This window comes from Schistocerca piceifrons, chromosome 6 (genome assembly GCF_021461385.2).
Source record: "Schistocerca piceifrons isolate TAMUIC-IGC-003096 chromosome 6, iqSchPice1.1, whole genome shotgun sequence".
Lineage (NCBI taxonomy): Eukaryota > Metazoa > Arthropoda > Insecta > Orthoptera > Acrididae > Schistocerca > Schistocerca piceifrons.
The window spans coordinates 80,056,694-80,079,924 of record NC_060143.1 but is presented as its reverse complement, the minus strand read 5'-3'; the positions used below and the strand labels follow the sequence as shown (position 1 = coordinate 80,079,924).

The 23,231-nt window shown below is 38.8% G+C and overlaps 1 protein-coding gene across 2 annotated transcripts in view; it reads right to left on the bottom strand.

The window, feature by feature from the left end:
- Positions 1–948: 948 nt before the first annotated feature.
- Positions 949–23,231, bottom strand: part of LOC124802624 (DDB1- and CUL4-associated factor 8-like) — a 136,876-nt gene continuing 114,593 nt past the window's right edge. For both annotated transcript variants that reach the window (XM_047263513.1, XM_047263514.1), the window contains exons 10-11: positions 16,357–16,473; positions 949–2,227 (exon numbers count right to left, since the gene is read on the bottom strand). In XM_047263513.1, the coding sequence (XP_047119469.1) occupies positions 2,105–2,227; positions 16,357–16,473 (240 nt within the window). In that variant the 3' untranslated portion in view covers positions 949–2,104. The remainder of the gene's footprint in view (positions 2,228–16,356; positions 16,474–23,231) is intronic.

Here is a 23,231-nt window from a genome sequence, read left to right as displayed (position 1 = left end):
TTTTTTTCAAATTTCCCAGATATTTTCCACATACATTTGAAGTTCTCTGATATTCTCTGATTTCCACAACTTGTGGCAACCCTGTTATAACAACTATGTACAATTTCTATTGGCAATAAACCATCAACGGTGGAAAAACTTTGACAGATAGCAGTATAATCTCTGACCGGCTGTGACTTTCTCGCCTTGTCCTTGCAATGTACTGCATTGTGTGGCACATTAAAGTAATTGTACAATAACAAATATTCCATTAAACAAAATACACAGTGCAATGTCTCAGTGGAAAGGACTGTACAGAAATAGCAAGTAGTGCAAGGAAATCACTAGAAAATAAGAGGCTGATAAAGCATGGAGGAGGGGGGGGGGGGGGGGGTAGGAATAGGTTAGGCAAGGGGAGGAGACTAAATGCATACAGATTACAGCCTTTTGTGTAAATTTGTAGCATCTGTTGGTGAGGCTCCTGATCTGCTAAGTGACTGTGTCACAAAAACTGACAGATTTGTGGGGGTGTTGATAATTCAGCAGCTGCACATATCAACAGTGTAAGGGTACAAGAACCAGTCTAGTATCAATTGTCTCCACACACAAAGCCAGTCCATTCAGTGACCTATATTCTGATTATTACAAAGCCACAAACCCCACTGCTGGTGGAATAGGGAGTGTGTGATAATCACACAAGTATAACACTTGAAATGCATAAAGGTATTGCCAAGGGTTTAAAATAGTTAGAATCATTTGAAAAGGAACTGTTTAAATTTTGTGTGACAGTTTGTCTCATGCCTGGGATATGGTTACATGTCTCCTCACCAGAAATTATAACAAAATTTAAATTTTCGAGTGACAAGAAACTACTGTAGCCTACATAACGTGCTAAACAGGACACAAGGCAAAAAAAAAAAAAAAAAAAAAAAAAAAAAAAAAAAAAAAAAAAAAAAAAAAAAAAAGAGCTTTATGTAACTCACAGGAATCAGCACCCCAGTCATTATTTACAATGGAAGTCAGTGAGTGAGTGTGTGTGTGTGTGTGTTTTACCATGACTAAACTGAATAACGGTGTGGAATTTCTGTGTGTGATTTATTGAAAATTTACATTATTGTTTACACTTTCTCTTTTACATTATAACTAGACAAATTTACAACATTTTACATTATGAAAGTTTCTGTAACAGTGGTTCAAGACGCTCACATACAACAAAAATATATCTCATTTCAAACAGTGTATGTGAAACATCAAAATATAACTTACAATGCCAGAGCTAACATCTATACAGAGCAACAATAAACCAATGAAATTTTGAAGAAAATAACTGAAAATGTAAGAAGAGAGGAGGAAGAGGCAGAGTAAGAGGAGGAGGAGGGGAAAAGAGGGGTGGGGGGAACAGAGAGAGAGAGAGAGAGAGAGAGAGAGAGAGAGAGAGAGAGAGAGAGAGAGAGAGAGAAGGAAAAGCAAAGAATTAACAATCCGTATTATAAAACAGTCAATCTTAATGGTGAGGACTGACAAATATCACATTCACTTATATGTTATTTATTCATGCATGTGATGCCAAACCTCAAATCTTGTTTCAGTCTTTGTTTCTGCAGGAGCTGAAAAGCACATTTTCTGATCCCAAACATACCTTTGTAGAAGAGAGTGGCACTTACAAGGATCAGAATGCCCACATATCAAACCACCCAAATGATAAACTTTAATTTCATGAAGAGTTGTGGCATGTATATAGAAGAAAAAAAATCTGTTCTCCAAATTTTTGGTTTTTAGTAAACACAAGCATCAAATGAACAAATAATTAGCACAAATAATTCTAACAAATATTTTAAGAGAAGAATACGTTCTATTAATATTATTTGGTATTAATGGACAGGCAATGGATATGATCCATTGAGCTGACATGTAAGTGAATTGATGGTACACAAACTCCTCTCAAACATGCCACAAAGAATGAATGTATATTACAGGAATCCTATTGAAGGATTACAGAGCTAACAAGATGGGAGTTGAGAAGCCAGGCACTCCATGTCCACTTATAAGGAAGAGGAAATTAATTTTGCTGGGTTCAGATGGCACGACATAGGGATGGGGGGCAGTCAACTGCTGCTGGTGCCAACTACGAAGGAGAACACTGCAAGCGGCGATCACGGTCGCCATCTGAGCTGTTGCTCGAGTCATCTGAAGAGTAGCTATCTCCCATCTCGTCCTGCTGCTGCTCTCGTGTGCCTCGGGCACGGCCCTGCAGGCAGAAGCAATATTTAGCATGGCATCTGTGCCACTGCAGGAAATGTAATTCTAGTTTCTTTTAATTATCTCATGACAAAGAGGCAAAATGATATCTACATTTTTATACAAACAAAGTAAACGGACCAGATAAATTTTATTCCTTAGGCTACAGTGCAAATTATTACATAAAAATAATTATGTCTCTGAATTTCTAATAGCCAGTGGACTTAAACTACGGCATTACAGTGACTGATCAAGTGCCAATCTACAAATCAGAAAGTGTCAGGTTTGATATAGTGAGTCCTGGGATCTGTATTTGTCACTTCTCACTTATTTCACCTCTGCCAGTGTTTCTTAATGTGAAAAATGGCAAGTTGCAATGTGGTTCAGTGCCCATGTTAATGTGTAGGCTGGGCAGGCTGGGTAAGCCTGTTCAAAGGGTGGGAGAAACACAAGGACATGCCACTTCCATTAGGACTTTGTCTAATACCATTTCATAACAGTTAATTGTGGAAAAATTTAGTTTTATTTGACATACAAATATGTCACTTTAGTTTAAATGGGGGCCAAATTTGTGGTAACATTTAAGAGAAGAGAGACCTTTTTTGAGAATTTTTGGGGTGTCAACTTCAAAGAGTCACAGAAGCAAGGCCACAATTAAATTAATAATTTCCTTTGTGCAGTGTGAAGATGTAACCATTCTCTAGTCACAGGTGGATTTTCATTGTTTTCTGATTAGAGTTTTGTCGAAGTAATGGTAGATGTAGACTGCTGCAATTCCTTAGTGGCGATATGTGTGAACAAGATAAAAAGTGTAAATGCAAGCTCTGTTGTTGCCTTTCACAGCTGTCAAGTTTTTATACACAGAAATCTACAAAAAGCACAAATGGCTCTTGTTTAATTCATTTGTTTTTGCATCCTTACCCGTCAGATGCTTATGTCGCCAGACTTCTGAAAAGTATTTAATTATTGCAGTGTTTACATCAGGGTTCCCAATCAAATAGGAAACAATCTTACAGCTACTCATTGCATGTGTGTGAGACACAATCCTCACATATAATCAGCTGCCTTCTACTTGTTTGACACCACACATTGTTTACAGAGCTGTGAAGAAGTCCATTGTGATTAGTGCATGCATTTACTTCGAGGCCAGTTGGGCGAGGAGGGAACAAAATCAACAACTTCCATACGGAAAATCAACAACTTCCATACGGAAAATCAACAACTTCCATACGGAAAATCAACAACTTCCATACGGAAAATCAACAACTTCCATACGGAAAATCAACAACTTCCATACGGAAAATCAACAACTTCCATACGGAAAATCAACAACTTCCATACGGAAAATCAACAACTTCCATACGGAAAATCAACAACTTCCATACGGAAAATCAACAACTTCCACATGGAAAATCAACAACTTCCACATGGAAAATCAGTTTCTAACAGTAGCAGCCGTATTTGAAATGTTGAAGATTGAAGCAGAATATTTTCCTGATATGAGTGAAACAACCTTTGGACTCCAGATACAAAAAGTAAAACAAAAACCTGTGCTAATGAAAAACAAGTGATTAGCAGGAAAAAAAGAGAGGAGTTCTAACAGGAAATGAGACACTTGCAACACATGAGATGCACACTTATTACACTTATGACAGTCAGTGTGGTGCAAATCATTTGGAACAAAAAATGCCTTGTTCAGCAGGTATCATATACAATTGTCACAAAGAAAGTATTTAAAAGTGGAATGGTTGGAAAAGAGAAGTTCTAGCACCACCACTCAATTCTTGAAAATTGGTTCTAATGTGCCACATTGAGAAAGAAGATGGGTTCTTGCAAAATGCCATATTTTGCTACACAAAAAAAAGGTGCAGATTTTCATTCTGAGACAAGTGCTAGACACTACGAAGAGTGGCTTTGAGGAGTTCTCAAAAAATTACCAAACAGTCTCCAATTTTTATAGGTCAAGCTCCATATCACATGATGATAAATGCAATATCACTGGGAAATGTAGGAGGGATTCTATTACTGAATGGATGGAAAGCAACAACACAGAGCTTACACCTATGCCAAGTCATATGAGGAAATTACTGCAACAGGCCTACGACGACATGTGTGACGACATTTCAGGTCGCAAGAATACCTTTTGGAAAGTGTACTACACTCACTGAACAAGAAATTGAACTTCTGTGGTTGCCTGTGGCATATTACAAACTTGACAATGTTGTACTTCTTTGAGCCTTTGTAAAGAACAAGGTAACTGAGGAAAACAAGCACAAATACTGGGGAAGAACTCTGAGAAATATAGTTGTCTTAAAACATTACAATACTTGTTTCTACATTAAAAGTAATTTAACTGCATCCCACTATTGGCTCATTAGGCCTGTAGCTTACAGTCCCCCACCAAACCTGCAAGGCAGCTGGTCTCCCTCACTTGGTTCAGTCTGCAGGCCAATACCACTGCCAGGTGAAAGCCCTTGGAGGCCCAGGTGATAGCCCTTGGAGCTAGAAAATGTGAATTGATTGCCTGGTGTGGACCAAGTTAATGCTGATGTTAAACACTACGGCACTAAAACCTCACACCCAATAACTGTTTGTTTCTAATTTATTAAAAGAATCTGGGTCAGTGTGATAGTCAAGAACTGTATTTATCCAAGTTGTGTAAATTAAAACTTTCATGAAAGTGTGACAAAAGTAAAACAAAATTCCAGTTGTGTGAAGAGTGCGAAACATCTATTTTGTCCAGGATTTACTGTCTATTCCCCCAAAATGATACAACTTGAGTTATGCTGCAAAATAGCACACAAATTTTTATCTCTGTGCCACAGAGATTGCATCAATATCATTGAAATTTTTTTTTCTTTTCTTGTGCTGCTACAGGTTGCCCAAACTATCAGCAGAACAGTGTTCGCTACATGGTTTTTCTTTTTCTTCACAGAAAACTGTATCACATGAAATCATTCTTTACTGACAGCCATCTCCTATCACCAGTTGAAAACAAGAACACTAAAATTAAAATGTGGCCTAATTTTCTCCTTAAGACTACTCATGTGAAGGATGTTCCAAAACTGCAAACACAAAGGAAAACATCAAAAATGCTGGCCCAAGAAAATCTCTTCTTTGACCTTCGTTTTCTCCTTTCACACTGATACTTTTGAATTTATTCCTCTGCCTCATTCCTCCCCCCCATCCCCCACCCCCCTACCTCACACTCTTAAATATTGCCCTTCAATTTTCTGGATCATCCTCTGTTGTATTTTGTAGTGCACAATTTGCTACCTGCCACCTCACCACTAAGTATGTAACCACAGGAGTAACTCTCAAAACTTTTCAACATGAAAAACAGCATGTCTGAGTCAGAATAGGCAATTCATCCCCATTCTACATCCAAAACACGTGTTGTTGTTGTTGTTGTTGTTGTGGTCTTCAGTCCTGAGACTGGTTTGATGCAGCTCTCCACACTACTCTATCCTGTGCAAGCCTCATCATCTCCCAGTACCTACTGCAACCTACATCCTTCTGAATCTGCTTAGTGTATTCATCTCTTGGTCTCCCCCTATGATTTTTACCCTCCACGCTGCCCTCCAATACTAAATTGGTGATCCCTTGATGCCTCAGAACATGTCCTACCAACCGATCCCTTCTACTAGTCAAGTTGTGCCACAAATTTCTCTTCTCCCCAATCCTATTCAGTACCTCCTCATTCGTTATGTGATCTACCCATCTACTCTTCAGCATTCTTCTGTAGCACCACATTTCAAAAGCTTCTATTCCCTTCTTGTCCAAACTATTTATCGTCCATGTTTCACTTCCATACATGGCTACACTCCATACATATACTTTAAGAATCCAAAACACATGCTATTTAAATATATTTTCAACACTAAATATTGTGTGTCCTAAATACTCACCATAAATTTTGTCTCTCAATTTTCTCAAATCAATTTTCCACCCTCCTTTACCTTTTTCTGATTGATACTGGCTGTAGATTTAGCATTCCGTTCACCCAGTCCTTCTCAACCCAATAAGCCACTTTCCTTCATGTTCATCTCCACCTCAAGATGGCCACATCAGTACCTCCGCCCCCATCAAACCTAGAAATGACCAACAGTACCTCCACTTCGATAGCTGCCACCCTTTCCATACCAGTCCCTTCCATACAGTCTAGCCACCTGTGGCTGCCAGATCTGTAGAGATGAGCAGCCCCTCTCCAAATATGCCGAGTGTCTCACTCAGCCTTCACAGACCAAAATTACTCTCTGATCCTTGTCCATAAAGAGAAATTCTGCACTTTGTCACTCCAGTCACTACTTCCCACATACCCTCTGCCCATCCTCTCATTATTCATTACCATACAGGACTGGAACAAAAATCACATTCTCAGCCAGAGTTTCGATTACCTCCTGTCATTCCCTGAAATGAGAAATATCCTCCCCATCACTCCCACAATGGTATTTTGCCACCCACTGAACCTACACAATATTCAACCCCACTTGATTCTTGGTTCATATCCCTGGAATAGACCTAGATGTAAGTCCTGCCTCATAAATCCTCCTCCTACCACCACCACCACTCCGGTCTGGTCACAGGCATCTCCTACCAGGTCAACGACAGAGCTACTTTATATGGGCATTACAACAAACAAGCTGTCTATCCACATGAATGGCCATCTCCATACTGTGGCCAAGAAACAGTTGGACCATCCAGATGGTGAACATGCTACCCAACAGAATGTATTCACTTTAATGACTGCTTCACAGCCTGTACCTTCTAGATTATTCCTACCAACACCAGCTTTTTTTGAAATGCGCTGATGGGAACTCTACTTACAACATATCCTTCATACCTGTAACCCCCTGGCCTCAGCCTTCACTAGTCCTTGTCCTCCACCTGCCTATCGTCTTCCCCACTACCAGCTCAGCACTACATATTCCTTCTGTCCCAACAACACTGCTACTAGTCTTTTCCCTTGAACACCCCCCCCCCCCCCAAGCCCCCTCCAGTACAGTCCACACCACTGCACCTAACAGTCTATCCTGTCTCCAACACGCTCCAACTAGCAACACAACATCCTTCCCCCAATGCTATCCTGCTATCCCTCCCTCTTGCATACTGCAACCTTACCTTCACTACCCACCACAGCAGATTGCTGCTCGCATCATCTCCAGCGACTTGAGACAGTGACCACTGTGAGCATTGTGCTTTTGTGAAGGTGTTTGTATTTTATGTGTTGGAAGGAGGAATTTGTATGAAACTTTAATGCTTAAGCAGTCTTTTTCATTGTGCCATTCTGCCACTCAGGGCCTCCTATACGTGGTGAGAAGCAATTTATCCTTTCCATATTACTGTTATCATATCCACGACCTTCCACTGTTTGATACTGTCTGCTTTTGCACAATTAGGTAGCCTGTCATGTTACTCTCAGTCCTCAACTTCTTCCTCATACAATGTTAATGTTAATGTCGTCGTCGTCGTCGTCATCGTCATCTTCAGTCCAGCGTATGGTTTGATGCAGTTCTCCATGCTACCCTATCTTGCGCAAGCCTCCATCTCCGAATAACTATCGCAACCTACATCCTCCTGAATCCTGCTTAGTGTACTCAACTCTTTGTCTCCCTCTACGATTTTTACCCTCCATACTGCCCTCCAATACTAAATTCGTGATCTTGATGCCTCAGAACATGTCCTACCAACCGATCCCTTCTTCTAGTCAAGTTGTGTCACAAACTTCTCTTCTCCCCAATCCTATTTAATACCTCCTCATTAGTTATGTGATCTACCCATCTAATCTTCAGCATTCTTCTGTAGCACCACATTTCAAAAGCTTCTATTCTCTTCTTGTTTAAACTAGTTATCATCCATGTTTCATTTCCATACATGGCTACACTCCATACAAATGCTTTCAGAAAAGACTTCCTGAAACTTATATGTATACTCAATGTTAACAAATTTCTCTTCTTCGGAAACACTTTCCTTGCCATAGCCAATCTACATTTTATATCTTCCCTACTTTGACAGTCATCAGTTGCTTTGCTTCCCAAAGTGCAAAACTTATTTACTACTATAACTGTCTCATTTTCTAAACTAATTCCCTCAGCATCACCTGATTTAATTCATCTACATTCCATTATCCTTGTTTTGCTTTTGTTGATGTTCATCTTACATCCTCCTTTCAAGGCATTGTCCATTCTGTTCAGCTGCTGTTCCAGGTCCTTCATTGTCTCTCACAGAATTACAATGTCGTTGACAAACCTCGAAGTTTTTATTTTTTCTTTGTCGATTTTAATTCCTACTCCAAATTTTTCTTTTGTTTCCTTTACTGCTTGCCTAATATACAGATTGAATAACATCCGAGATAGGCTACAGCCTTGTCTCATTCGCTTCTCAACCACTGCTTCCTTTCATGCCCCCTCGACTCTTATAACTGGTATCTGATTTCTTTGCAAATTGTAAACAGCCTTTCGCTCCCAGTATTTTACCCCTGCCACCTTTAGAATTTGAAAGAGAGTATTCTGTCAACATTGTCAAAAGCTTTCTCTAAGTCTACAAATGCTAGAAATGTAGGTTTGCATTTCCTTAACCTATCTTCTAAGACAAATCATAGGATCAGTATTTCCTCGCGCTTTCCTACATTTCTCCAGAATCCAAACTGGTCTTCCCCAAGGTCAGTTTCTAACAGCTCTTCCATTCTTCTGTAAGGGATTCATGTTAGTATCTTGCAGCCATGACTTATTAAACTGACAGTTCGGTAACTTTCACACCTGACAGCATTTGCTTTCTTTGGAATTGGGATTATTATATTCTTCTTGAAGTCTGAGGGTATTCCTCATACATTATGCTCACCAGACTGAAGAGTTTTGTCATTGCTGGCTCTCCCAACGCTATCAGTAACTATAATGGAATTTTATCTACACCTGGGGCCTTGTTCCGATTTAGGTCTTTCAGTGCTCTGTCAAATTCTTCACATAGTACCATATCTCCCATTTCATCTCCATCTACATCCTCTTCCATTTCCATAGAATTGTATAGACCCACTATATACTCCTTCCACCTTTCTGCTTTCCCTTCTTTGCTTAAGACTGGTTTTCCATCTGAAGTCTTGATATTCATACAGGGGGTTCTCTTTTCTCCAAAGGTCTCTCTAATTTTCCTGTAGGCAGTATCTATCTTACCCCTAGTGATACATGCTTCTACATCCTTGCATCTGTCCTCTAGCCATCTCTGTTTAGCCATATTGCACATTTGCATTCCCAAGATCATGTAAGAAACAGATTGCCCGATTGCTTGGTCTAGTTGGCAACCCGTATCAGGGAATGGCCACCAGGCGGCGACAGTGTACACCCTTACTTGTGGCACCAACCACCAGATGGCACTCCGTTCTGTGAAATATGTGGCAACCTCGTCCAAACGCATGCAGCCACTAGTCTCTTTCCACTATCTGGCATCTGAAGTACAGCTGTTTCTGACATACCGTTGCTTGAGGATCGAGTCGTCATGCCAAGTGCCTGTGAGTACATCAACTGTGGAAGGAGTAGACAGACAAATCCTGAACTAAAAATGTTCAGATTTCCCGTCAAAGATAAAGAAAGGTTACAGAAGTGGATTTTAAATTCACGTAAATTAATAGGTTAGTTGCGAGTATGAATTAATAGGGAGCCCTAAGCATTCAATCCTGTTTTTAAATTAAATCATTGCTGCAATTTGACTTTTTTTGTAACTGTTTACTCACTTCACTATCATAATTTTGGCTGTAGAGGCTTTTTTTCTGTGCAATGTGAAAACTGAAACCAATATAAGGTATGTATAACAAAAAGCAAAGCGTAGTGTGATAACATTTGGTAAACACAATTTAAGAAGCATTACTTTACAAAACCTTTGTCTTGGTACTTGAAAATGGCTCTAGAGCTGAAATCACCACAGTGAAATAAATGAATAATACCCATCATCTAAATCCTGGTGTACACTAAAGCGAACGAAGTGAACGAGTGTAAAATCTTGTTTACACTTCTGCAAACAAGTATTCATAGGTAATTCGGTAGAATTTACTGCCATTCGTTTATACCTGTGAACAAGCATTTACACTGGAATGAAGGGAGGAGAATAGAAGAGAACGAGCATAGCATGCAAACTATAGACGCGGCCTATTTTAATTTTTTTTTATCCATGCGGTACTAATCCTCATACAGCTTTTACTTGAAAACAACACTACTTACAGCAAATGTCTGTGCGGATGCGGATATACCCAGTAATAATTGTGTTGAAGAAAAAAAAATGTTCCTCTATTGCGGATATCAGTGGGTTATCTTTAAATTGTACAAAGTAAATTTTTAAAATACTTATGGTTTGCCGTCTGTGACTCTTCAAAGTTGACATCGCCAAAATATGCTCAAAAACCACGCTTTCACTTGTATGTTACCGTGTTCGTAGCCCCCTTACAACAACAATTAAAAATTCATCACGTACAAAATGTCTTCTCATCAACTGTCTTTCTACTTAAAAAGAAGGAACAAATATTTTTTGCCAAAGAATTTAAATTTGAAATGACTGTCACTGAAATATGACCAGCCTTAATTCGCATCATAACCAAGTGCGGACATCAGCAGACAAAAATTCAGGCCAGGCACAAGTCTTTTGACAGAGCAGTGGCAGGTTAAACTGCTTTACAAAACATTAATATCTGAGAATGCAGTTATGCAACTTGGCAGATGTGGATAATGATCTAGTGGATGCGAAGCACGTATGGGAAACATTTTTTTCTTGTCTGCGCAGACCTCTAATTACAGCTACGATGTAAATCATTGATATTGAGATAGGATCATTTTGCCCGCTGGTTTTGAAAAAGAAAGCAAAGTTGTGTAGGAAAATAATTTGTACTTAGATGTGAAATGCATAGTAACACTGAATTTACAAATCATGTTTCTTAACTTTTGCAGAAACTTCAGACGCACGGTGAAAAGCGAGTAAAGTTTATTAACAAAACACGACAATACATATGAGAATCCAGTTTTTCCTGATTTAGCTCGCTCAGTGTTGACCAGGGCTTAAAACATCCTTGCTGTAGGACTACATTCCTAGAATTAATCATAGTGTTTGAAGTTCAAAAAGGTTGCAAACAAAGAGCTCTCTTAGCAAATACTTAATGAACGATTCTTTTCTATCAAGTTAATGTAAAATGAGCTACTAAATGTGTTAATGGTATATAAACATATTGTATTTTTTCTGATAGATAGTTATTGTTACACGCAATTTCAAACTGCTGGATATGGACCCAGAAAAATTGCACAAGACTGCTGTGTGATGCCCATTTTGATGAAAGTCATTCATGAACAGCACGAAACAATGACTTATTCACACAGCAGTTCCTGTAAAATTTACATCTGATACTGGTTCTTCAGCAGTATGTGAGAGAACTAGTGATACGACTGATCTGTCATCACCTGATCTGAACATGAATATTTCAAGGAGAACATAGAGTGCAGCTAGTCACCTTCTGGCAGAAACAAATGCAACACCACAAAAGTGTGAACCATTACCAGATCTGAAAGAAATCATAGAAATGCCAGTGAGACAAGTTAAAAGGAAACTATGTATGCTACATGATGATGATGATGATGATGATGATGATACTCCTACAAAGTGAAAAGTGAAACAGAAAATGCATAATATAAACAGATCATTGAAAAACAAAACTTCCTACTTGTCAAAAGTTAAGGGTAGATTGTTGCATTGTAGGGGCTCAAATAATATTGCCCATGTGTTCAGCAGTTTCTACTTCCCATTTGATTACTCCAGGGCACTGGTTGCAATGCAGTGCAAGAGCAAAAAATGTCCGTGGTCTTCTATTGAGAAAAATCTCTCCCTAATATTGTTTTACAAATCTCCTATCTCCTGCAGCATATAAATTTTTGTGAAAATTGGGTATCGTATTACCTGGACTGTCCACAATTAGACGATGGATCGGTGTCACAGGTGTCTACAGGGTTTAACAAACACCGTTTTAGTCAACTTAGCAAGAAATTTGAGGCACAAACCTATTTAGAAAAGGCATGTGTAGTACGAGGGTTGACTGAATGCCTCCACCTTCGTAACTCTTTAACAGTTGGCAGTATTGGTATGCGGCAGGTACTGGCTTGTTCTGTAGCCTCTTCTCTACAGATTCAGTTGGCGGGAAGCCTTAGCACTGAACAGTTGTATTGTTACAGTGTAAAGTATGGAACCCTGCGCAGATGGTCAGTCAATGTGGTTTATGCAACATGCAGTCATTAAATTCTTAACAGCCAAAGGTGTCACCCCAAACGAGACTCATCAGAGAATGAAAGCAGTTTATGGCGATTGTGTTGATGCGAATACTGTGCGTCGCTGGACAAGTAAGTTTAAAGATGTTGAGGCAGGAACAACTGACCTGCATGACAAAGAGTTAGATATCCTGCGACAGCAACCACTGAGTTTCATAAGCAAAATGTTGACAGACTGATTCAGGACGATCATTGCATCGCTCAGAGAGAAATTTCAAGCACAATCGACAGGTAACAAGGGTCCGAAAGGAAAAGGGAAATGTTTTCCTGCAGCATGACAATGCCAAACCACACACTTGACAAGCCACCAAAGCAGAACTTCAGAGAAAATCTCACCACCGTCGGCATCCTCCATACAGTCCAGATTTAGCACGGTCTGACTTCCATCTGTTCCCAATAATGAAAGATGATCTGCGAGGCCATCATTATGCTTCTGATGAAGACATTGAGAGAACTGCGAGACTGTGGTTGTGGGAACAGAGTGTCTACTTCTTCCGTGACGGCTTCAGAAATGTATCCATTGGCTGGTGATTATGTGGAAAAGTGAATATTGTTAATTAAAGATCACATTCTAAGAATTATTTCTGTACTTGATTTATTAAAATATTCCCATCCAAACTCAATTAACGAAGGTGGAGGCATTACTTTTCATTCAAGCCTCGTATCTTTTGATGAGATGTCGACAATGTGTTATCTGGAATATGCAAAAGATCTCGATTTAGTAGAAGGTCTACAAGATTTGGGTGACAGGGAAAGTGCAAATTATGCATTTGTTTTTACGATTAGAGGCATCTACAGTAACTAGAAACGAAACAGCTTGTTTCATATTTTTTGTCTAATTCAGGAGTAAAACTTGCAAATTTATTGGGACTTTTACAGGAACTAATTATTTTATTGCAAAATACAAACCTAGAACCAAAATTAGTCGTTTGTGATCAGGGAGCTACTGCTCTTAAGTGTTGTGAAGCATTTACAGGTTACGCCTGAAGGACTTTACTTCATTGTGAATGGACATAGACTGTTTTATATTTATGATGTCCCACATTTCTTGAAAAGCATAAAAAAAAATCTCCTTAGTGGTGACTTCATTTCCAACAATGCTGTTGTTTTATTCGAAGACACCAGGAAAATGTATCACAATGATAAGAAAAAAAAGAAGGAAAAAAAGAATCAGGATGCTGATAAAACTCATTGACAGTCATTTGCAACCTGATTCATTCCAGAAAATGAATGTGAAAATGGCAGTTCAGGTCCTAAGCCACTCTGTTGCTGCAGCTATCAGAACTTGTGTAGCGACTAAAGAATGCAGAGTGATACAGCAGAGAACACAGCTACTTTTATAGAATTTATGAACAATTTGTTTGATTTTTGAATAGCAGGACAGCATTTTCCTCTAATCCACACAGGTGTGCACTATCAAAACAACACCCAGTAGTAATGGAAATGCTACAGAATGCAAAGGATGTCTTAAGTACTATAAATAAAACCGACAAAAAGACAGCTAAAATAACGACACCACTGTGCATTAAGGGTTTAATCCAGACTGTTAATGCTACTGCTCAGTTTTTTCTTGAGGAACAAACTGTCAGCATTAAATTTTTAATGACCAGTAGATTGAATCAAGGTGCTCTTCAGAATTTATTTTCTGTGTACCCTCAGAAATAGGCAACAACCATAATCCAACAGTTATAACACTAAGGTGCTTGTTTCAAACAAGTGCTATTAACTCACTAATGAAGCCTTCTGATGCTTCAAAACTGTGGGAATGACACAGACAACATGCTGTTACTGAACAACTGTGTGTTGCAAACGGAAGGTGAAGAACCTCAGCTGTTGGAGAGCTCTAGAAACGTCAAAATCCCAAACACCCCTGGTTCCCCTAAGGATGAAGAAGGGAGAACCATCGAGGCTGACGAATATTTTTCTGACTCACAGCAAGACCTTTCCTCTGAACAGTGTTCAGTAGTGTATTTTTCTGGCTACTTAGCAGACACGTTTCGAAAGGTATGGTTGTTTGAAATGTAAGGAGACATTTACTTGTAGCAGTGAGCTTCAAGAGAAGAGGGAATTATTTATTCTCCATAAAAAATACGTAACAGGGAATTTGTGTCATTCTTCAGTGGGACTCAGCACTCCAACTGTTGAGTTTAGCAATATTATTGAAATGTCTTTACAGGCACACGAGTTCTGTTTTTTACAGTTTATTTATAAGATAAATATAAAGTTTAGCATTGTTAACTACAAGAAATCAAAACTTAAAAACTTTCACTGGCTGGACAATGAGGAATGTGGAGAACACAGATTTTTCATTTTGAATCGTCTTGTGAAATTCATTGTATTTAAGTGCTAAATGAAGAGTCTCCGTTACACTTCACAAATCAGTTTTACTGTCTTTCCTTGATCACTGTACCACGTTTAACTAGAAAGAAGTAATGCGTTAAATTTGAGCAAAACAGTACTGCTTGTGACAATAGTAGATGTGCTGACTGCAAAGTTAAGATGTTTACCGTCTCAGGTCGTGTGTTCACTATGATGTTTGTAGTAGCTTATCCGCATTTATATTTTTTTATTCATTATTGTACCTACTCCTGCATTACCCTTATTTGATTTTATATTTATAACCCTGTATTCACCTGACCAAAAGTCCTGTTCCTCCTGCCACTTAACTTCACACTACATCTACTTGTAACCTATCCATTTCCCTTTTTAAATTTTCTTACCTACCTGCCCAATTAAGAGATCTGACATTCCACACTATGATTCGTAGAACATCAGTGATGTCTCTGCTGATAACAACATATGACACTCAAGATTTTCAGAATTCTAAATCCTGCTTACAGTCATGCTTACCGTCACATTCCAAGTGCTTTTTTCTTGGAAAGTATTTTTCACATTTACTCAGGATAACATAATTTTAAAAGACAAACTAAAATTTTAACCATCATCATCATCATCATCATCATGTTTTCCTTATAGCAACTTGTGTAGGAATTTTGTGAACGATATGCCTCCACTGGTTTCTGTCATTGTACAGCTCTTCTGTCTCCACTGCTTCCATGTTACTCCTCCCCTCTTGAGGTCTTCATTAACCTGGTCTGCTCATCTCTTCCAAGGCTGCCCAATAGGTATTCTTCCTGGTACCTCCATCTCTAAATACTGACATGGAGTTCCAGTTGTGTGCATTCACTTCACATGACAACCCACTTCAGTCTCATACTGATCATTCTTTCCTCCATGGTCAAGGTCACCTGCAGGTGCCTCCTCAGATATTTGTTTGTAACTCACTCTCTCTCTCTCTCTCTCTCTCTCTCTCTCTCTCTCTCTCCCCTCCCCCCCCCCCCCCCTCCCCCAGTTTTTCTGTAGAGCTAACCTAAGGAACTTCATTTCACATGCTTGTATTTCACTCTCTTCTCTCTTATTTATGACACTTTCTTATATATTTGTTGATATTATAATCTGGAGCTTCCACTGTTTCATTTATGACACAGGTCTCCAACTATACATCATGATTAGCAAGAGACAGGTTTTATACACGATCTATTTAGCTCTTAGAGGGATTCCCTCATCCCACATTAGGTTTCACACTTGCTAGAAGAAGCTGGATCCTTTTGTTACTGTTTAAAACTTCTAGTTTGGCACTTCTATCATTTGATATGACACTGCCCCAGATAACTGAAATTTTTTACACACTCAACCCTCTCTCCTTCCAGTATGATGATACAAAGTGTGACTGTCCTACTCATCTTTATTGCCACTGTCTTTTACCATAACAGTCAAAATGCAATTAACATCCAATGTAAGGAAACATTTACCTACAGAAAAATACAAGGTGGCCAAATCTACTTACTCTACGCCTCTCAGTTCGACGAATGTGTCGCCACAGAATCCACAACATCTGGCCGTCAAAACTGTCTGGATCGCGACCACTTTCTTCTTCTCTCGCTCGGCGGTTGCGCTGCAGAACCTGCCACAGAAAAAATTAATCTCCAGTACACATAATACATTTTATAAAAATTATCATCATTTACAATAAGAACCGTTTGTACAATCATCAAAATTTTGGGCAGAGTGCAAGCACTTGTACTAATAAAGACAATCACTCATTGTGCAGGCGTGTGTGCCTGGGACTCCGACTTTTCCGAACTCCCCTTTTTTCCTCTCCCTTCAACACTCCTGCTATGAGGAGGATCCAATGGCTCTGAAATCTTGCAAACTTCAATACCTTTATATGTGTCTTCTCCTGCTGCCACTTGGCAAATAGATTTCTTATCCATACGATCACATAATATTAAAAAAAAAAAAACTATTATTTTCATTCTTATTGTTAGTGTTATACACATATTCCTATACTTGTTGACTCTGCAGAAGAGCTTCTAACTTCTAATATGTCAACTTAATTTTGAATACCCTGCTGTAACACAACATTTCAAATGTTTTTATTTCATCTGTTCTGGTTTCCCCCACAGATCATGATCCACTTACATACAATGCTGTGTTCCAAATGTACATTCTCAGAAATTTCTTCTTCAAATTAAGGCCTGTTTGATAAAAGTAGAATTCTTTTAGCAAGGAATCCGTCTATGGTTATACTAATCTACCTCCTATATCTTCCTTGTTTCATCCGATATGCCTAATTTTGCTTAAAAGGTGGCAGAATTCCTTCCTTCATAATCACAATGTATGTTAATAAATTGAATTTGTGTGTGTTGTTCTTTTCCAACCTGCTTGAAGATAACTGAAGTTGTCTCTCTACATAAAAAGGGAGACAAGTCAAGTGCTTACAACTAATGTTCTATTTCTCTTGTACCAATACTTTCAGAAATAGTAGAACATTGCATGCGCCAACAAATCTGCGAACACTTCACCTGCAATGGAACACTGACAAACACTCAGTTTGGCTTAAGTGAAAATTCATCTTCACCGAAAGCTGTTGAAAATAATGTTTCAACAATACTTGGTGTCTTTGAAGCAAAATAATCTGTTGATGCCCTATTGACTGAAATTGAGGAAGGCATGCACTTTCACTGCAACTGGAAATGAGATACAGGACCTAAAGGAACAAAGCAAAGGCAACCTAAGAATTTATATTATCCGGTATAAAGACAGTGAATTAACTGTACACGAAAATGAAACTGAAAATGTGATTTTTAGTTTTTGCAATACCAATAAGGATTGTATGTCTGTTAAACTCCTGGGTGTACGCTTCAATTCCAAATTAACATAGAACCTCTACACAGATTCTATATGCGTTAAATTATCAAGATTCACAAACAAACACAAACATACACACAAAATTCTAGCTTTCGCAACCAATGGTTGCCTCGTCAGGAAAGAGGGAAGGAGAAGGAAAGACAAAAGGATATGGGTTTTAAGGGAGAGGGTAAGGAGTCATTCCAATCCCGGGAGCGGAAAGACTTACCTTAGGGGGAAAAAAGGACAGGTATACACTCGCACACACACACATATCCATCCACACATACACAGACACAAGCAGACATTTCAAAATGTCTGCTTGTGTCTGTGTATGTGTGGATGGATATGTGTGTGTGTGCGAGTGTATACCTGTCCTTTTTTCCCCCTAAGGTAAGTCTTTCCGCTCCCGGGATTGGAATGACTCCTTACCCTCTCCCTTAAAACCCATATCCTTTTGTCTTTCCTTCTCCTTCCCTCTTTCCTGACGAGGCAACCATTGGTTGCGAAAGCTAGAATTTTGTGTGTATGTTTGTGTTTGTTTGTGTGTCTATCGACCTGCCAGCGCTTTTGTTTGGTAAGTTTCATCATCTTTCTTTTTAGATATATTTTTCCCACGTGGAATGTTTCCCTCTATTATATTCAAATTATCAAGATTAATATAACTATGAACTTCGAGGATGTTTGAGTGAAAACATGATGCTCATTTCCAGTTTTGCATTTTTTAATAGCCACATGGCATACTGCATACTGCTTTGGGGCAACTCCACTGAGGCAAAGAGTGTTTTTATGTGGCAGAAAAAGGTTAACAGATGTGTAGCAGGTGTCTGCATAAACACTGTAGCCACTCTTCAAGAAACTGGGTGTCATGGTAGTCCCATCAATATTTATACTGAGTTGCCTCGTGTACACAAAAGGGAAAATTAGATACCTACAAATTAAGGCAATCATTTCAATGCCACAATGTACGTCACAAAAAAAAGAGTGACCAACCCTTTACAAGACTAAGCAAGACTCGCAATAGCTATACATACCTTTGAGTAAAACAGTTTAGGTTTTTGGTGGCAGTGCACTAAACAATCTCATTAAAATCCATCAGAAATGTTCTACAAAACCGGCTTAAAAATGAGGCTTTCTATGTCTTACAGGAATTTTTTGATTGTGCAAAAGACAATCTCCAATTTTAACTTACACTCATTGTATGTTTTAATGCAGATCTACAAGCTGTAACTTGTCTTTCTTCGTTTGCTCTCAGCCCATATTCTGTGCTCATTAGATCGAATATCCTGGGATAATTCTTCACTATCACTGAGGATCTCAATGTCATTAGCAAATTTTGTAACTGATACCCGTTCACCTTTAATTTTAATCCCACAACTGAACCTTTCTTTTATTTCTGTCATTGCTTCTTTGATGTACAAACTGAACAGTAACAGAGAAAAACTGCATCTCTGCCTTACACCTTTTTAATCGGAGCAGTTTTATATTCGATTGGTCTTCCATTGTCAGTTTTCCCTCTTAGTTCTTGCAAATATTTCAAACTGCCCGTCTTTCCTTTGAGTTTATTCCTGTTTTGTCCAAGAATTTCACAGACCTTGCACCATTTTACATTGTAAAATGCTTTTCTTAGGTAGAGACATCCAATAAAGCTGTCTTGATTTTCCCGATGTCTTGCCTCCATAATAAAGCACATCAGAGCTGTCTCCTTCATTTTCACAAATATAATATAATGTGAGAACAACAGCACTCTTTTGCTACCAGGCTTTTATACTGCTATGAGGTAACAAATACATAAGAAGATAGGTCCAAACTCATCATGTCTAGAGTGACTTTTCTATCTTTGTATTGCTCAAATTACCCACTGATTCTTTCTTAGCTCACACACATCCTGTAACTACACAAAAATGGGCACAAGCATCATGCTCATAAATGTTGGTACGAAACGCAAGGATTGTAAGGCTGCATTTGCCTGAGTGGGCGAGTGGCATCAGGGGGGAGTTCACCATAATTAGTCGATGGAGCAAAATGTCATGAAATGTCAGAAGGTAGTGAGGAACTGTGTTATTGATGGGTTTCACCTTACAATAAGGTAGACAATGGCTAGCATGAGTGTCTAGTACCTCAGTCACACAAAGCAAGCAGTCAGTAGTCATATACTAAAAATACCATCTCGTAAACTATTTACATTACATTCAATCTACATATATCAAAAGATGCATCTCTGAGACAAGTCCACTTATATCACCCACTGAATTGTATGAGTAACTGTGAGACAATGGTCTCATGTTTAAGTCAAGGTCTGGCATACAGTTTTAATATGCCAGAAAATTTTAAAAAATATAGAATTCACAGCATATGAAAGCAGACAGGCCAATACGTTATTAAGGCCAACAAACCGCTAAATGCTTCAAACCACAGACTATGCAATATCTTAAATTTAAGATCTCATTGAGAGCTACCACAGTTTAGCCATGAAAACCGTAGTAGTATGAAGAATGGTGGCAATACACCAGTGACACAAAATTAACACTAACACACACTTGGCAACCAGTACACACTGTATAGTTTAGTTATGTAAAATTGCTATTTTATTACACATACACATAATTAACAACTGATACAAAAGCGTGCAAGAGACAAGCAAATGAATGGTACCACTAGTTAGCTTGTTTGTACATATATGATGCTAGTTCAAAAAAATGGTTCAAATGGCTCTGAGCACTATGGGACTCAACTGCTGAGGTCATTAGTCCCCTAGAACTTAGAACTAGTTAAACCTAACTAACCTAAGGACATCACACACATCCATGCCCGAGGCAGGATTCGAACCTGCGACCGTAGCGGTCTCGCGGTTCCAGACTGCAGCGCCAGAACCGCGCGGCCACTTCGGCCGGCGATGCTAGTTCATATCCTACTTACATTGGAAGCATAATTTACGAGTGTGTTTCTGTTGCGCAATTCAGATCAATGTTATTATTCAAATGTATTAGTACTGATCAAACTTCCTTTGGCTTCTGTCTTGGGTTCTTCGGCTGACATTTGTTTGATGATTTTTCTTATGTTTTGTCAGTATGAGTGACTGGCACTGTCAAAGCTGCACTCTCCATAGCTGGTAGCTTCAACAAAGCCAGCCACTCATGTTAGAGAAAAGTCAGAAAAAAATAGTGAAACCAACATCAGCTAAAGAACCGGAGACAGAAGCCAACTGGCTCTTTGTCAATAAGTTTTGCATGGGTATTACCATATTTATGAATGACCTCCCTTAATATGGATAAACTAATAAATATTTATGTTAACTGTGTGTCAAATGTAATTTAAATTGTGAGCATTACTAAAAAGCTCCTTTGTTCCACAATCTGAACTCCAATTCTGGATGGTGGTGCACAACACTGCTAAAGTTAAATATTTTCTGTGTAGCAAAACCTAAAGAGACTGAACAGTCATCAGCTAATGCACAGGTGTGAGTGCAGTCTCGCATTGTTGCTTTGAATGACACAACTTGTAGTTTAACTTAATGTCTTGATTTAGCATTCTGGAGCTTTTATTATTAACATTAAGGTGGGATACAGCAAAACATTGTGATACAATCTTTACTATGGTATACAGGTGGCGAGAAGTTTACAATTTGTGAAACCCAATGTTAACGTTTCGGGAAATGAACTACTGACTGAATTGTATAAACACATTCCAATGCTTCACTGTTACATGAACTTGCAGATAGATACTGTAGCCAGAGAGATAAAATAAAGAGGCCACACACAACATTTTTACAAAAGGTGTAAGCTCACAGTCCTTATATCTAAAATAGTTCTCCTCCTCCTCCTCACCATAATTTTACAGTACTGTTAAGCCTAGGCATTCCTTGTCTTCAAGTTTGTTAGCCATTGTTTCCTTCCTGTTCTGCATTTTTCCTCATAGATACACTAATAAAATGAAAGAGGCAGAGGAGTGAACAAATTCTATGGCATGAATAGAAAAAAAGTGGATAATATAGGGCAAGAAGGAGAAAAAATTAAAGATTAACAACAAAATAAATAGTGTGTGGGAATTTCTGGAACTATGGAAGGTATGCTGTACAAAAACAGAACAAACTTGTGAGGCACTTGTATTCAGAGCTCTCTATTATTTCAACTCTACAACATCACAGTTTATTTTCTAGCACTATACAGAAAATATGCAAAACCAATCAAGTTTACAGGAAATTCAATGCAGAGAAGAACATAAAAATGATTGTAATTACAGATCAATAGAACAGATGTGAGCTGAATAGCACTTCTCAACAAACATGTTAAGGTACACATTTAACGTAATGTGGAGAATCACAGAAAACTGGTGATTGTCTAACACACTCAAAACAACACGGTGTTTCACAAATAATGGCTCCAGCGTCTGCCAAACAAAACCTTGATGGGCTCCTAGTGGGGAAACAGGGCACCTGCGACACTTCTGTCACAAAGTGTTTCTTTGTATCTCCTCTAAATACTCTAAAATTTGAATACATAGCGTGAGCGTGAGTGTGTGTGTGTGTGTGTGTGTGTGTGTGTGTGTGTGTGTGTGTGTGTGTGTGTGTTTGCCTCTCTCTTCTTAATCATACTCTACCTATTCTGGATCCCCTTTCCATCTCTGCAGTCTTGTCATACATTTTTCTAGCATCGACTTATATGCTGTCTGTTCTTCAGAGAATTTCTTCTTCTGTTCTCTCTATCTATTACACATTTCTGAGTTGTTATTTCTTTATGTGGTCCTGTCTCGTGTAAGTGTCCCGCGTATTGCCAGAATACATTAGGTCTTCTCTGATTTTGTCAATGTATCAGGTATATTCATGGCTGGGATGCAGTTTCTCACAGTACATCAGCACCTTCTTTGTCAATCTACTTGACTGTGAGTGTTTTATATGACCACAGAATTTCAGCCATCGTTACACTTGCACATTGCTCCTGATCTTCACTCATCATCTTGGTTCTTTCTAGGTTCTAATATCTTTATGATAAAACAGCTATCTGAGCTCCAGGTCTTTCTGATCTAGTGAGACTGCACCTGCAGCATAAAGAACCAGTGGCCTAATAACTGTAGTGTAGTGACACTAATATTTCTCATATTATACAGTTTAGTGATAGTCCTATACGTTATTTCCAATTTAACAGTGCGAACCTTAGTTGTTTCCCTTCTGTCATGTTCTCTAAAATGATTTTACAGACTACTTAAATTTTGGAACCCATTTGATGCAGTCAAACTGTGGCGGTAGTAGCATTTGTGTTGGTTATGCATTCTGTCTTTGAAGAAAACCTGCAATCTGGTCTTTACTGCACATTTCTTCAAGGTTTTGATCTGGGTGCGTGCTGTGTCAATGTCCGTGGAGAGAGTGGCCGAGTCATTCTCTCCATGGGACACCACCTTGTCGAAATACTGACCATGCAAGTAGAGAGTCTTGCAAGTTCGCATGAAGCTGTAGGTATGCCAGCTGCAGTGCAGCTGCTGGGAGGGTCTCCCATGCCAGCCGTGTCTTAGCAGATGAACAATGTTCCACAACAC